General features: G+C 40.8%; 1 protein-coding gene across 1 annotated transcript; it reads left to right on the forward strand.

The window, feature by feature from the left end:
• The first annotated feature begins 6,563 nt into the window (after positions 1-6,563).
• LOC119889608 (CMP-N-acetylneuraminate-beta-1,4-galactoside alpha-2,3-sialyltransferase-like) lies at positions 6,564-14,920 on the forward strand. The gene is made up of 3 exons (XM_038700447.1): positions 6,564-6,776; positions 7,165-7,311; positions 14,563-14,920. The coding sequence occupies exons 1-3, from the start codon at positions 6,579-6,581 to the stop codon at positions 14,665-14,667; spliced, it is 450 nt and encodes a 149-aa protein (XP_038556375.1). The 5' UTR covers positions 6,564-6,578; the 3' UTR covers positions 14,668-14,920.
• The last annotated feature ends 300 nt before the right edge of the window (positions 14,921-15,220 follow it).

A 15,220-nucleotide genomic window follows, 5' to 3' on the forward strand; every position in this document is an offset into this window, starting at 1 on the left:
CAGCAAGGTTGCACAGATTTATGGCCGTGGAAACAAACCACGCTTGTGGGTCATACGCATGCGCAGAATCCCTAAGTAGCACATCTCGGTAGCATAAATCGACAGAACACCGGAACTGCAATTCCAGGACCCTTGTTTACTTTGATACTGCCAGCTAGCTGACTGGGTAGCTAGCTAGCTATGTTACTTTTTACAGCCCCCCGAAGCCAATTACCCTTACCACAACCACCACCAAGTGTGTGCCTAAACCTAAGTTATTGATTATATGCCTCACGGCCGACGTGCAAGCAGGCAGGGTTAACCACCTTCAAGTTGCTGTGTATTACCACCACCACTCCACTACATGGCGCTGTCGCAAAAGAACTAGGGTCCTAGAACTGCGGTCCCAGGATTGCAGGGGTCCTGAAACTGCACCCTCCAGTTCTGCAGCTTCATACTGTTGAATAAAACCGTAAAGTTAGAGCATGGAAGCATCAGCCAGCTAAACTTTTACTGACTGGTAGAAAAAAATGTATTGTTAGGTGGGTTGGTTTATTCTCCAGCGCTGTGCTTTGGCTTGTGGTGTTATGTTAGTTGGATTAATTTCTTGTAGTCTCTCTCTCTCTCTCTCTCTAGTGTTCTGTTTTTGACTTTGTGTGTTATGTTCGTGAGACTCAGTTGATCGCCAATAAGCAATAAAATGGCAGCTTCCAGTATCGGAGCTCAGATCAGCCAGCTAAACTTTAACTGCACTGGTAGAAAAAATATGTAGTTGGATTGTAACTTCATGTAGTTCTTCTCCAGCACTCTGTTATGGCTTTGTTACGTGGACAGAAATGTGACGTTACTTTCCAGAGACAAACAGCTGATGAATATTATTGGTAATGAAACGGTAACGGCAGGGAAGCTCAGATCAGTAGCTAAACTTTACATTTTACTGCCCTGGTGGAAAACGTGTTTCTTTTTACTGCTAATGGTGATATATAACAAGACCATGCCTATCAAGTGACCAATAATAAATACTTTCTGAATTTGCATTTAAAAAGTGGATATTGCTTCCCACTGTGCCCACAAATATGTAATTTGTACTTTCACGTGCTAAATGCCCATTAAAAACGTTGCACCGTTTTATCACAAGCTGAAATTATGTCTGTCAGTACTACTTTGTGTTTCTGTTGTATTTCAAAACATTAAAAAGACATTTTGGTAATATTTGCATGCTTATCTAATTAAGCAAAGCGAGAGGATCCTTGATCCTCCCCAGCCCCAATACCTTTGTAAACGTCATGTATTATGTGGTTTATAGAAACAGTGAGGCTTGTCCTGGTATCTGTCGGTCGTCATACTTGATGCACTAGATGTGATAGTTTTTGAGAATTTCTTTATTTTCATTTTCTTCTATATTAGTCCAGATGAGCCAACCCTCCCAAGATGTAAAATAATGTATTACAGGACTATGAGACATCATGTAGCACTTTATTTCTTCATATGGCTGTTTATTAATGAAAAAGTAACATGGTTTTATATAATTTCTCAATATATCTAAAAGAAACCTAATTTCTTGACTGGCAATCTCTTTTATCTCATAGATGACATCTTTGTCCCATCTCAGGCACCGTAGCTGTACTGCTCGCTTGGGTAGGGGAGGGCGGGTACAATTCGCAACCCTCACCACTATGTCACTAGAACTTACACACTGAACCTTTAAAAATATATTTAACATTCGACATAACTGCATACATTGAGGAATGATTTAGTGACTGTATGATTGCAAAGAAAACTGCCGCGAGATCAGGCCATAGTGTGGTTCCAACTTTGTGCAGCCGGAAGCAAAGCAACTGCGGCCGCCAAACTCAGCACCTGCAGCCGCGAGGTTTAAATGTCATGTAACATGGTGATGTTTTGCAGCGCTGGCTTTCTAATTAGCATGCCTTATGTCCAAGTCCATTATACATTACGTTAGGTAAGCGCTGCGCAGCGCTGTTTGAGGGGGCTTTCACACCTGAAAGTCCACACCAAGGTCCGAACTAAAGTTCATGTTTTGATACATTTTGATACATTCGGTTAGTTGACATGCGTCCTGTCGTCATCATCTATGTGGGCTGCGTCTCCCTATAGCCTACTTGACATTGATTGGTTTATTAAACAGTTCAGCGGGTATCTTTGACAAGAATGAATGAATAAAAAAATCAATGTGCATATTTGCCACGATATTATTATTATGGCATTACTACCTGCAGCACCAACTATACTGAAGTCTAGTTCAAATTTGCAATTAAACATCCGCGTTGAACATTAGTATAACGTCGCCGACCAGAAAGGAGGAGAAGACAGCAAGCAATCCTTCTGCACCTCCTTTTCAGGAGAAACCAAATATGTAAAAGGAAGTGTATATATAGTGGCCATCTGTTTGAAAAGATGATCTATCACAGGAGATTTATAATTGTGTCGTTATTTCACTGCATTTCTCCGTGCATTTGTTTTTCTGGTTCACACGTCAACCACCAAACTGAAATAGTCTGAAAGTCTGAACCATCCAAAAATGTTTTCACACCAGAAACTAACCAAACCATGGTTCAGTTTGATCTGGATCGAAACTACCTCTTTTCGTTGGACCCAAATTTTGTCTGTTTGGTTCGGACCGTGGTCCGTGGGAGGTTTCACATCTGCAATTTTGGTTCCGACCAAACTGAAAAGTCAAAAGTCCGTACCAAACCAGGTAGGTGTGAAAGACCCCTGAAACGCACCCAAGCTTCTCTTCTCCCTCGACTCTCTCAGCCGACAGAGATTAGCAGGCAGGTGAGAACGGGAACAGGTGAGAGTCACGTAGCGCGTAGAACTTGATATGGAGAGGGCAGAGGAGAGTACAGGGGTTGTGTTCTGCCTGCCTGCTGAGAATTGCATGCACTTACGTGTGATAATGGTCATTTATGATGAGAAAAGAGGCGGCAGATCAAATTTTGTAGGCTACCTGCCAAATTATGCATCCACCTCTTTAGGTCCTTTTCAGACACTTTGCTCATTGATCCAAATGTTGGTTATCACCACATATATTTACTGAATGTCAAGGAATGGTACTTCTACTAAGTGTATACTTTGAATCAATTATCACCATTAATGAACCCCACAAACAATGTTATAGCGTTTAAAAGGCAGTATTTGGAGGTGCATGCAATTTTCGACAGGCAGGCAAAATTCGGCATAACACCGGCAGCTTGGGAGATGTCCAGGTACGCCGAAGAGTGAAATGTCAAGGTGCCGGTAGTGCCGGTGCGTTTGGCCCATTTCAAGCACTTTAACATAACAAAATGTGGAAAAGGTGAAACACTGAATACTTTCCGGGTGCACTGTAATACAGAATCTTTGTCAAGTGAGCTAAATGCTAACCCCTCAGCATGTTAACATGATCACAATGACAATGCTAAGATGATAACAGGTCATATTTGACGTTTAACACCTTAGTTTAGCGTGTTAACATTAGTTAATAAGCACTAAACAACGTACAGCTGAGGCTGAAGGGAATGTTAATACTGCAGGTTTTTGGTTATAAAACATTGAAATGTTGACTTAACAATGGTGCAAAATAAAAGATTCAAAGGATCACCAAAGTGTGTGCACCAACTTTTATGGCAGTCTAACCAATAGTTGTTGAAACATTTCACTGTAAACCAAAATAGTTAATCCTCATGGTGGTGCTAGTGGGAAAGTCAACAAAGTGATAAGGATGAATGAATGAATGAATGTCTATTCCAAATGTTCTCAGTCCAACCAGTAGAAATAAAAATTATGTAGTTAAATCATATCCTAAAGTAGTTTTTCTTGCTGTTGCCTTTTTTAAACTTAAATACATTTTTTTATAATGTTAATGTCTGTATTTTTTACAGACTGTTGTGGTTCCCAGAGTATTATTTCAATTGACTTTGGCTATCATCTGACTCATTTCCTCTGCTGCAATCATCAAATGTCTCGGCAGTAATTGGATGGAATTCCATTAAAAGCACTATGCACCAACTCTGCACTTTCTGCCAGTACACTATTGAGACCACTGTCAATAGCAGCATCACAGTGTGGTATGGCACCAGCTTACAAGCCATACCCCTTGTCTATCCCACTATGTATGGATGTACTTGAGTGGTGGGTGATATGAAAGTGGGTTTCCTTGTATATATTTGCATACAATTAATATCATAGGTGTTGGATAACTATTTTCCTTCAGTAAATGTAATCATCATTTAAAAACTGGATTTGTGTTTACCCAGGTTGTCTTTTTCTCACATTCAATTTAGTTTAAAATCTGAAACAATTGTGACACAAGTGTGACAAAAATGCCAAAATAGAAGAAATCAGAAAATGGGCCAAATTCTTTTGAAGGGCACTGTATACTAATATTGCTTGGTGTAGATTTATCCGGGATAAATGTTTGTAAACATACCTACTGATACTGTTATTAAAGGGATGTGGAAATGCTTGTCATTTGACCTCATCTGCTGTTTGCGGAGCAGAGGTGTTGCATTTCCAGCTCGGATAGAGGAGCAAAATGGTCTCAGTCAGACAGGATTACCATCTGATCTATCTGTGAAGAGCTTACAGTCTAACAGGGTAGCAGAGCTATGCTAGTAAGCTAATAGCACATTTTTCTGTTTGGCTTCTCCTAGCCCTTCACTCCAACAAACCTGAGCAAACCCGGGAGGGTGGTATTCCAGTAACTGTTCATAAAGAGCTGGTAATTAGTTAATGGTATACTGATCCAGGGGCTCCCTTCTCTGATGGCTTTGTTTGTTCCCCTTGTTTTTCCATCCTCCAGGCCTCAGCTCTGGGTATTGTTTTCCACATAGTTGTTAGAACTGATCACTATTTACTTACTATTGTCTTATTCAGCATTAACATTTTCGATAAGTGATACATCTGACATTTGACATCAATAAATATGTTGTTTTTTGTTGCCTTTAGAACAGAAGTAAACTAAATAAGGATAGAGAAACAGAGCTAGGTTGTGACATGAATGAATGACATGAACTCATATGCAATACTGAGTTAAATACTTGTAATATTTGTAATAGGACCAAAACGTTTGTGTTTTTACAGTACAGAAATGCTAACAATGTTTGGGGTCATTGAGAAGCAGTGACGATATTAAATTACATCACCGACATCACCAAACTTTTGCATTCTTCATTTGTGATGCTATTCCAGGCTTTTACCGCAGCTTCTTTCAGTTCTTGTTTGTTTCGGGGTGTTTCTCCCTCCAGTCTCCTCTTGAGGTGGTGAAATGCAGGCTCTATTGGGTTAAGGTCAGGTGATTGACTTGACCAGTCTAAAACCTTCCACTTTTCCCCCTGATGAAGTCCTTTGTTTTGTTGGCAGTGTGCTGTGACTCATTGTCCTGCTGCATGATAAACTTCCTCCCGATTAGTTTCAATGCATTTCTCCGTAAATTGACAGACAAAATGTTTCTGTCCACTTGTGAATTCATTCTGCTGCTACCATCATCAGTTCCATCATCAATAAATATTAATGAGCCTGTTCTAGAAGCAGCCATGCACGCCCAAGCCATGACATTACCTCCACCATGCTTCACAGGTGAGCTTGTATGCTTCGGATCATAAGGAGTTCCTTTCTTTCTCCACACTTTGGCCTTTCCATCACTTTGCTAGAGATTAATCTTGGTCTCATCAGTCCATAAGATTGTGTTCCATTGCGGCTCATCTCTGTACTACTTTGCAAATTTCAATCTGGCCTTCTGATTCTTGCTGCTGATGAGTGGTTTCAAAACAAAGGGTGATGTGTCCTGAGTTGTTTAACACATCTAGATGTGAATACCACAGAATGAGAGCTGAAATTCTGAACTCTTGTCTCATACTCATCTTTTTATCTTAAACCCAAATGTCTTCAGTGAACAACAAAACAAAGGGATTTGCCTTACCGTTGCAATACTTTTGGAGGGGACTGTGGGTAGAAAGCCCTAATTTGATACAGTTTGTTAAAAGCTGTAACGGAAGAGCACCACTATCCTAGAATTATTTCTAATAAACTTTGCGTTCATCGTAATGAGCGACAGCTTTAACAATACATATCATCATTGGATTATTGTTATATTTAGCTGATGCTGTCCAAAGTGACTTATAATTGCTACATGTGTCAGAGGTCGCACACCTCTGGAGCAGCTACTGGTTAAGTATCTTGGAATTGAACCCCCTGTCACACCCAAGGCATGTGTCTTATACACTGCACCATCACCATTCCAGATGAAATGCTTCTGATTCCAAATCTATACTTACAAAATATTGATTGACACAGCTTTAAACTACTGCTCTTGAAACGAAATCACATTAATAAGGAAAAATGAAAGTCTGAATCTGATTCATCTGATTTTTCTTGTTCACCACTGATACATTGGCAGTTTTTCTAATATTTTGCTATTGTTTGATTAATTCTTTATGAGATTTATTTGGCTTTCTAATTTTAACTTCTCTAAAGCAATATGGTGTTATGTATACAGTCACTCTATATGAAATTACTTGCACATTGCCGTTGATTGTTTCAGTGTGGACAATGGTAAAACTGCATTTGTTGACAATTGTGTGCATATTTTGGTCAGTATGAGGGTTGCATTAACCACACTCTGTAATTGCTCACTCTTTGTCTCTCAGCGCAGCACTGATGGGTTCTGGAAATCAGTGGCCAGGCACGTTCCAAGGGAGCCCAGCGACATGCGCATCCTGAACCCCTACTTCATTCAGGAGGCCTCCTTCAAGCTAATTGGCTTACCTCGCAACAATGGACAGATGGGTAGAGGGGTGAGAGGCCTGTTGTTTTCCTACCAGTCAGTTTCTGTACAGTTCTAGGTAGAGAAGTAGCAGGAACAGTGAGCTGTTTCACACACAGGGGTGAGTTAATGGTCAAGACTGGAGCTCTGGTAGCTGTCTGTCTGTTTGCATTATGAAGGCCTGTGTGAATACACAGCAGATGCTGCAGTGAGCCGAGCACCTACACAGAGCCTGAAAACGTTGTTAGCACTAGGCTGTTATAAATAGAACCATGCTTCATGCTTCAGATTTCACATCTGTAAAATATCCACACACTAACCACATAGCGTAAATAAATCTCCTCTGCTGTACGTTCACAAGCAGGTCATGGTTTGGTTACCTGTTTCATACAAACTCTTTATTTCTGCTTTATTTTCAGAATATCCCAACCCTGGGGACAGTTGCCATAACGATGGCCCTTCATAACTGTGATGAAGTGGCTGTGGCTGGATTTGGCTACAACATGAGCACCCCTCATGCCCCTCTGCACTATTATGAGAAGATCCGGATGTCAGCTATTAAAGAGGTAACCAAAGACCTGTTTTAGTAAGATTCCACAATAGGTTCTAAAACTGATGCTAGACACCACAAGGCTTTCTGTAGTGCAGATTAAAACTCTACTAAAAATTCTTTAAGCCACGTTGACATGTACTGTAAAACTTAACAATTAATAGCCGAGTCCCAAAATGTGTTCCCCTGATGTGGGAATGTTGTATGTCAGTATGAACATGCTACACATCGTTAGATCTGTTAGATTCTCCACCATTCAATCGTTCATTTAATTTAACAGAAATAACAAGCCCATGCTGAGGTACAAGAGATGAAGTGCCGACTCCCGTTTCCTTTGAAGCGCTTGTTAAGTCCGAATGTGTCCATTCCTCAATTATTTATATTCCTTTAGTCTGTAAGGGTCAACCGATCAAAAGTATAAAAACAGCTTTTCATAAAAATCCAAGTTGTGCATCCTGTCATGTGAAGTCCATCGCTCTCTGTCTGCTAACTTCTGCCACGCTTTTCTCATCCTGCACCGTTGTTGTTTTCATTGCGTTGCTGCCTACAAATAAAATTACATAAGCCGTCTGTCGGAGCTAGATCAAATGAATGATGTGTATTTGATATTATTTGATCATTTTTATACAAATAATATTCTGTTTGAAATAAATAAACTGTTTCATAGTAGCCTATTTCAGTTTTGTGTGAGAGGAATTAAAGGCTTGTCCTATATATGGATGCCTCTCCCAAATATAGGCAGGGTCAATTCAGTGATTTTAGCAACAAAAATATGAATATGTGCCCAGAATATGTGGGCAAGTGATAGTTATGATTAAATCAAATCCTTCCAAGTTGATTGGATTGCTAAAAAATGGGTGTGGCGTAGGGAATACAGAGGTGCACAGAGTTTTACATAGATAGGACTGTTGGCCTCCACCCACACCTCCCTCACCTGTGTTGTTAGATTAGGATGGGAGATTAGACTTAAACTTCGCTACCTACTACAGCCCACAAGCTTAGTCAACCGCGGTTTTATATGATGGCCAGGGTTAGCTGGGTTGCCAGGGACACGATAATGTTTTTTTATTTAACCATGTCTTCACAGTCAAACTGAAATTACATACAATTTTTGCTAAGAAGTCATCACCACTGGCAAGCCCCCTACTTTCTATAATGCAGGATGAGCACAGCACTGAGCTGACGACTCGGCCAATGTTAAATCAGTGCTAACATTTGCAAACTAAGTTAACTAGCTTCCACTTTCTGAGAGGAATAAAAACTTAGCAGCGCAATAGTTCCTCCCATTGTTGACTGCTTTCACAGATAGGTGAACATATGAAACACGCAGCTGCAGTGCAGGGCTTAAAGTTCTCCGGCTCTGTGCCCGGAATTCTGGCACAAGGCGTTTTTGTATTCGTGTAGGATCGTCTGGACCTTTGCCAACGTAACAAGGCCATTTTTGTCAGTATCATGTAATCCACCAGTGGAGTACGGCTTCACAGATAAGTGGTGTCAATTTTGATAATGGGCAGTGCTTGAAGTGGGCCACCGATACCAGTAAGTTACTTCTACATTTTACTCTTTGGCGTCCCGGGACTTTTCTTGCGTACCAATGGACTCTATGTGGCGCTCATCTGTTCCCATTCTCGCCTGTTTGCTAATCTCTGTCGGCAGAGACGGAGCAGGTAGAAGCTCGGTACCTTTCATGAAGCCGTGAGCCCCCATGTGAATGGGGTACCAGCAGAGCTGGGCAATAAAACAATAATGATAATTATGCAATATAATGTTTCTCAAAAGCCTAACAATATAACAACTGTTCCATAAGTGTTTGATTTAATTCATTTGAATCACGAACAATCAGCACTTTACTTGTTGAGGAAAGGGACTGAAAAAAAGATTACTTAATTGAAATTTACTTAATAATAATTGTTTTTGAATGTTTTACCTCAGATTTGTTAAGTGATCCCGCAGAATGACAGTGTAACTGTGGCACCAGCTATAAACAACGTGCTAACCTCGACAACCCAGCTGTATTCTAACGTTAACTTAGCTCTTCTTATTAGATAGGCTCCTTACATGCTTGTTAATAACTTTTTTTAAGCTGGGTGTCCGACAGCATTGTGTTGGACAGATTTGTGCAGCGGCGTTCATGAGGGAGAGAGAGGGACGAGCGAACGAGAGCAGAGAGAGAGAGGGGACGAGCGAGGGGACGAGCGAGAGGATGTGCTGCGTGAATGCCCTACAGTGCTCTGCAATCAAATACGATTTAAAATAGGCCTAGTAAAAAAAAAAAGAAAGAAAATCAATATGTGGTGGTCAGCGTTGAAATTATGGCGGGCCGCCACAAATAAATGAATGCATGGGAAACACTGGATCCACTGTTTTGCATTAAGTGTTTGTTCTGAACATTAAAGTAGTTTAAAACCACAATTAACCATCTGGTTTCTTCAACTTTCACTCGGGAGCAAAATTCTGCCTTATAATGATTTGACATTTATCGTAAGAATAATCGATATTGAATGATGTGAAATGTTTTATCGTGATAACATTTTCATATTGCCCAGCACCTATATTTTCCACTTCAAGCACTGATTATATGTGGCGGCAGAAAATGTTACCAGAATGCAGGAAATGAACTGTTTTAATGCTAAAAATATTCTGGGGGAGGACGCCACATTGAACATTATTTTATCAAACCAGTGTACAATTATCTTCTCATCTTCTTCTTGTGAACCCAGAATTGTGTTTCTTCATGTTTTGTGAGCTAAGTGTATGTAGTGCCCTGTGTCCCTGTCAGTTTTCAACACAAAGTTACGCTCTTGCCCCCTACCCTCAATCTTTGTCACAAACACATTTCTTGCTTTAAGCCCTGTGCAGTGTCATTATAGTTTATATTTTCTTACCTACAAAGCGACGAGAATACATTAGAGTGAGAAATGAGTGTAGCAGCTGAAAATTTAAACATTGTGGTTATTTGACAGAAGCTTTGATTGGCTGTTTTGCTAGATTTATTTGTCGCCAAAATTTGATAAGGACTCAGTCTGACCTTACTAATTGTAGGCGGTAAATTTACACTTTAGCTTGATGATTCATCCCCTCCATCAACAGGTGTGTGACCCACTATTTCCTGCACATTCTTCTCTTAATGGATGATACTCCCACACGATATTCACAACCTCCAAATTTGTTAGCATTCTGACCAACCTGTCGACCAACATTAAGTTTTCTAGGTTTATGCTGCACTGGAACAGTTTACTGTGACCTTTCTCTCATTTAAAATGCCTCTCGGGAATCTAGGAGGGATTTACCTAGCGTGCTGAGTAGTGGCCTGGGATGTGTATGAAATCTCAAGTGTAGGAACGTTGCTGGGCGATGGTTTTTGAGAGTAGTACACACTACATACAAAAAGTTGCCTTTCACTCCACTTCAGTGTCCATCCTACTGATTAATCACTCTTAGCCCAGGTTATTGAGACAGACATGCAATCTCCTTCCACTTATTTTCACCGACTGCCAATGACTTGTGTTTCAGGTCAGAGCTGCTTGGCCCCGCCCACTGGCATGTATAATTGAGACAGTGAGGAAATTCACTAATTTCTACAGTCCTGTATTAGCACACATAGACTGATCCTTTTTAATGGTAGGTTGCATTATCCACCATGATGTTTATGAGCCTGTTTTGAGTTTTTGTAAATTACAAAATGTGAATTAGAAATGAATGACTCATTGTTTTTATATTGAATAAACATTTGAAAGAAATTCAAATTGCATGAGTGACAGTTTAAATTATCCCGATATGATCTCAAAGACTGGTAACAGATTGGTATTGGCTAAATTAAGCAAGATCCAATTATTTGTTTTAGCTGTCACACAGGTGGTTTTACTTGCAAAGCTTTCATTCACAGCAACACCACAAGTGCAGCTGTTGTCAACTCTCCACCTCTCTGCAGTCTGCCTCTCCACTCCGCTGAGCTCCGTGTGAAAGAGCAGGGGAATTTAAAATGACAGAAATTCGAGACAGCGACAAGGCCAAAAGGATTATTTATATTTATTTATTTCGTAATGCAATACAGAGCTATTCAGTTGTCATGCATACTACACTGGATTGATTTGGATTTTAATAATTACTTAGTACTTGAAGTGTGTGCTGCGCACTTACTATATTCTCTAGGAAATATAAGTATCGGCTCGGGACTCTGGATCAGCAGATACTCAATATTAATTGATTCAGATCGGGTTATAGGGTTATTCTAACTTAAATCATTAACACTTTTTTTTGTTGTTGTTGAAATAGGTGAAAGTAATAATCAACGGCTGTTGATTTTTTTCAAGTATAATGACAGTCAGCAGATTTACTCAGTAGCCAATGATTGTTGATTTTGTTATCTGGCCAAACAACAAAGAACTACAGTGAGGAAAATAAGTATTTGAACGCCCTGCTATTTTGTAAGTTCTCCCACTTAGAAATCATGGAGGGGTCTGAAATTGTCATCGTAGGTGCATGTCCACTGTGAGAGACAATCTAAAAAAAAAAAAAATCCAGAAATCACAATGTATGATTTTTTAACTATTTATTTGTATGATACAGCTGCAAATAAGTATTTGAACACCTGAGAAAATCAATGTTAATATTTGGTACAGTAGCCTTTGTTTGCAATTACAGAGCTCAAACGTTTCCTGTAGTTTTTCACCAGGTTTGCACACACTGCAGGAGGGATTTTGGCCCACTCCTCCACACAGATCTTCTCTCTAGATCAGTCAGGTTTCTGGGCTGTCGCTGAGAAACATGGAGTTTGAGCTCCCTGCAAAGATTCTCTATTGGGTTTAGGTCTGGAGACTGGCTAGGCCACGCCAGAACCTTGATATGCTTCTTACAGAGCCACTCCTTGGTTATCCTGGCTGTGTGCTTCGGGTCATTGTCATGTTGGAAGACCCAGCCTCGACCCATCTTCAATGCTCTAACTGAGGGAAGGAGGTTGTTCCCCAAAATCTTGCAATACATGGCCCCGGTCATCCTCTCCTTAATACAGTGCAGTCGCCCAGTCCCATGTGCAGAAAAACCCCCAAAGCATGATGCTACCACCCCATGCTTCACAGTAGGGATGGTGTTCTTGGGATGGTACTCATCATTCTTCTTCCTCCAAACACAGTTAGTGGAATTATGACCAAAAAGTTCTATTTTGGTCTCATCTCATCCTCTGGATCATCCAAATGGTCATTGGCAAACTGAAGGGCCTTGACATGTCCTGGTTTAAGCAGGGGAACCTTCCGTGCCATGCGTGATTTCAAACCATGATGTCTTAGTGTATTACCAACAGTAACCTTGGAAACGGTGGTCCCAGCTCTTTTCAAGTCATTGACCAGCTCCTCCCGTGTAGTTCTGGGCTGATTTCTCACCTTTCTTAGGATCATTGAGACCCCACGAGGTGAGATCTTGCATGGAGCCCCAGTCCGAGGGAGATTGACAGTCATGTTTAGCTTCTTCCATTTTCTAATGATTGCTCCAACAGTGGACCTTTTTTCACCAAGCTTTTGTCTCTAGTGTCTTTGGACAGCTCTTTGGTCTTGGCCATGTATTTGGATTCTTGTGAATCTGATTGTATGGGGTGGACAGGTGTCTTTATGCAGCTAATGACCTCAAACCGGTGCATCTAATTTAGGATAATAAATGGAGTGGAGGTGGACATTTTGAAGGCAGACTAACAGGTCTTTGAGAGTCAGAATTCTAGCTGATAGACAGGTGTTCAAATACTTATTTGCAGCTGTATCATACAAATAAATAGTTAAAAAAATACATTGTGATTTCTGGATTATTTTTTTTAGATTATGTCTCTCACAGTGGACATGCACCTACGATGACAATTTCAGACCCCTCCATGATTTCTAAGTGGGAGAACTTGCAAAATAGCAGGGTGTTCAAATACTTATTTTCCTCACTGTATTGTCTGGCTGATAATAGGCCTGCTTGTTTATCAGCCAAAGAATATACTTTATGTACCTCTCTGAGTAGTTTTGTCTTTAGTCTGTTTAAAAACACCACCAGAATTGTGGGTTTCACTCTAAATTAATGATGCCGATGATCACCTCACCTGATTTCAGAGAGGTTGCTGGCATGTAGCTCAGATATTGTCGACTTGTACTCAATGCAATCTGTCATTCAGCATTTCTTTCACTGGCCTTTCTTTAGAAATGAGGATGTTCCTGAGGTTTATTTCCATATTCCATCCACTACAGCAGTTGCTATGAGCAGTTGCCCTCATTGAGCTTCACAACGGTTCTTCAGAATCCCATGGATCCTACATCCATGTTCTGTACAGTATATGGTCTTGCCTCGACTCCGCTCTCTTAGAGTAGCAGTACACAATTACCAAAAAATGACCCTAACCCTTTTTTGACATAACATGAATATCAAATATACAAATATATACAAATGATATCTTCTAGGAATAGTATAAGAAAACTACACAGATGTATAAACAGTATAGACTCCACAGAGGCTGCTGTCACAAACACACAAAGCAACAGTGTAGAGTGTACACACACACACACACACACACACACACACACACAACACAACCACACAAGCTACGTTGAACGCAGGGAGTGAATCCTCAGATTGTTTCCAAAAATGTGAGCTGAATGAGCACTCACAGGTGTGACAGGGAGTGTTAACAGCAGACAGCCCACACACGTCACTGAAGATAGACAGGAATGTAGAAGTCACTGCTGCAGTATCCACCATGAGCATTTTAACTAGACCCCAGCATGCATCTGTTGTATGAGTTTAGTGTGCTAGCTACACCAGACCTCCCGGGAACCTACGATCCTGTCCTGTTCATGACAAAGAGAGAGAAGCCCAACACAATATCCACACATATACCAAAACAACAGTAAAGGTGGTAGTGGCACATGAATGAAAATTAATAATAGTACTAATAATGATAGAAATATTAATCATAATAATAATGGGACTAATAATAATGGGAGCAGCAGGAAACCCGCAACCACAGATCCAGACCCCACTGCCAGATAACGAGAGGGACAAGAAAGCACAAGACTACGCAAAAGGGAACAAGTGGAGTTAGAAACATGCATTAATGGGATAAGAATGCATATAGGTAGAGAGTGAGAGGAGTGAGAGGAGGAGAGAGGAGCTCAGTGCATCATGGAAAGTTCCTCCGCAGTCTAGCCTATAGCAGCAAACTAAGGGATGGTTCAGGACTCACCTGAGCCAGCTCTATAAGCTTTGTAAGTCTTATGCCTATGTGTTTCTGTCCTCTCTTCAGTCCTGGACTCACAACATATCTAAAGAGAAGGAGTTCTTGATGAAGCTGGTGAAGTCTGGTGTTATCCAGGACTGGACCAATGGGATCTGTGGTGCAGGATGCTGATGGTCTGCTCTCAGTTTCATGGCTCCTGGATGCAGCACTGTGCTCGCCTCCATCTGCTTTAGCCCCTGAAGAGGGAAGCATACAGCTCTGTAGGCCATGTTTCTAGAATAGAGCAGCTGTCACACACTGTGGTCTGTGCAGACTGAGTATATGAGGCTTACTGACCTGGACACATTGTCCCAGTGTTGCATATTGACTTGTTATAATCAGTTTGCCTCTGTATTGGAACGAAGTATTTAGCTTGTCCTAGTTTGTGTATTTACATGGATTTGGAACCCTGGCTCAGGGTACGTCAGGGGATTAAACCAGAACCTAGATCAGGCCGCCCTACTGCTAGAACTGCAGCAGGCTGGAGAGAGGAGGAGAGGATGAAGATGTTGGGTTTAAACATTGAGCCTGTGCCAAGAATACCTCTACAAGTGTCCTTCTGTGCACACATCTGAATGTAATCTCCATCAAACATAGTCAATTGTTTATATCTTCCAGTTTCTGTGTTAAACAGGGTGCACACTCCATAATACATAACTCAGCCGTCCTGGAGCAGCCTCTGATA

The sequence above is a fragment of the Micropterus salmoides genome, unplaced genomic scaffold (genome assembly GCF_014851395.1).
Source record: "Micropterus salmoides isolate LMB-PRFRI ecotype aquatic unplaced genomic scaffold, ASM1485139v1 Ms_hic_scaffold_560, whole genome shotgun sequence".
NCBI lineage: Eukaryota > Metazoa > Chordata > Actinopteri > Centrarchiformes > Centrarchidae > Micropterus > Micropterus salmoides.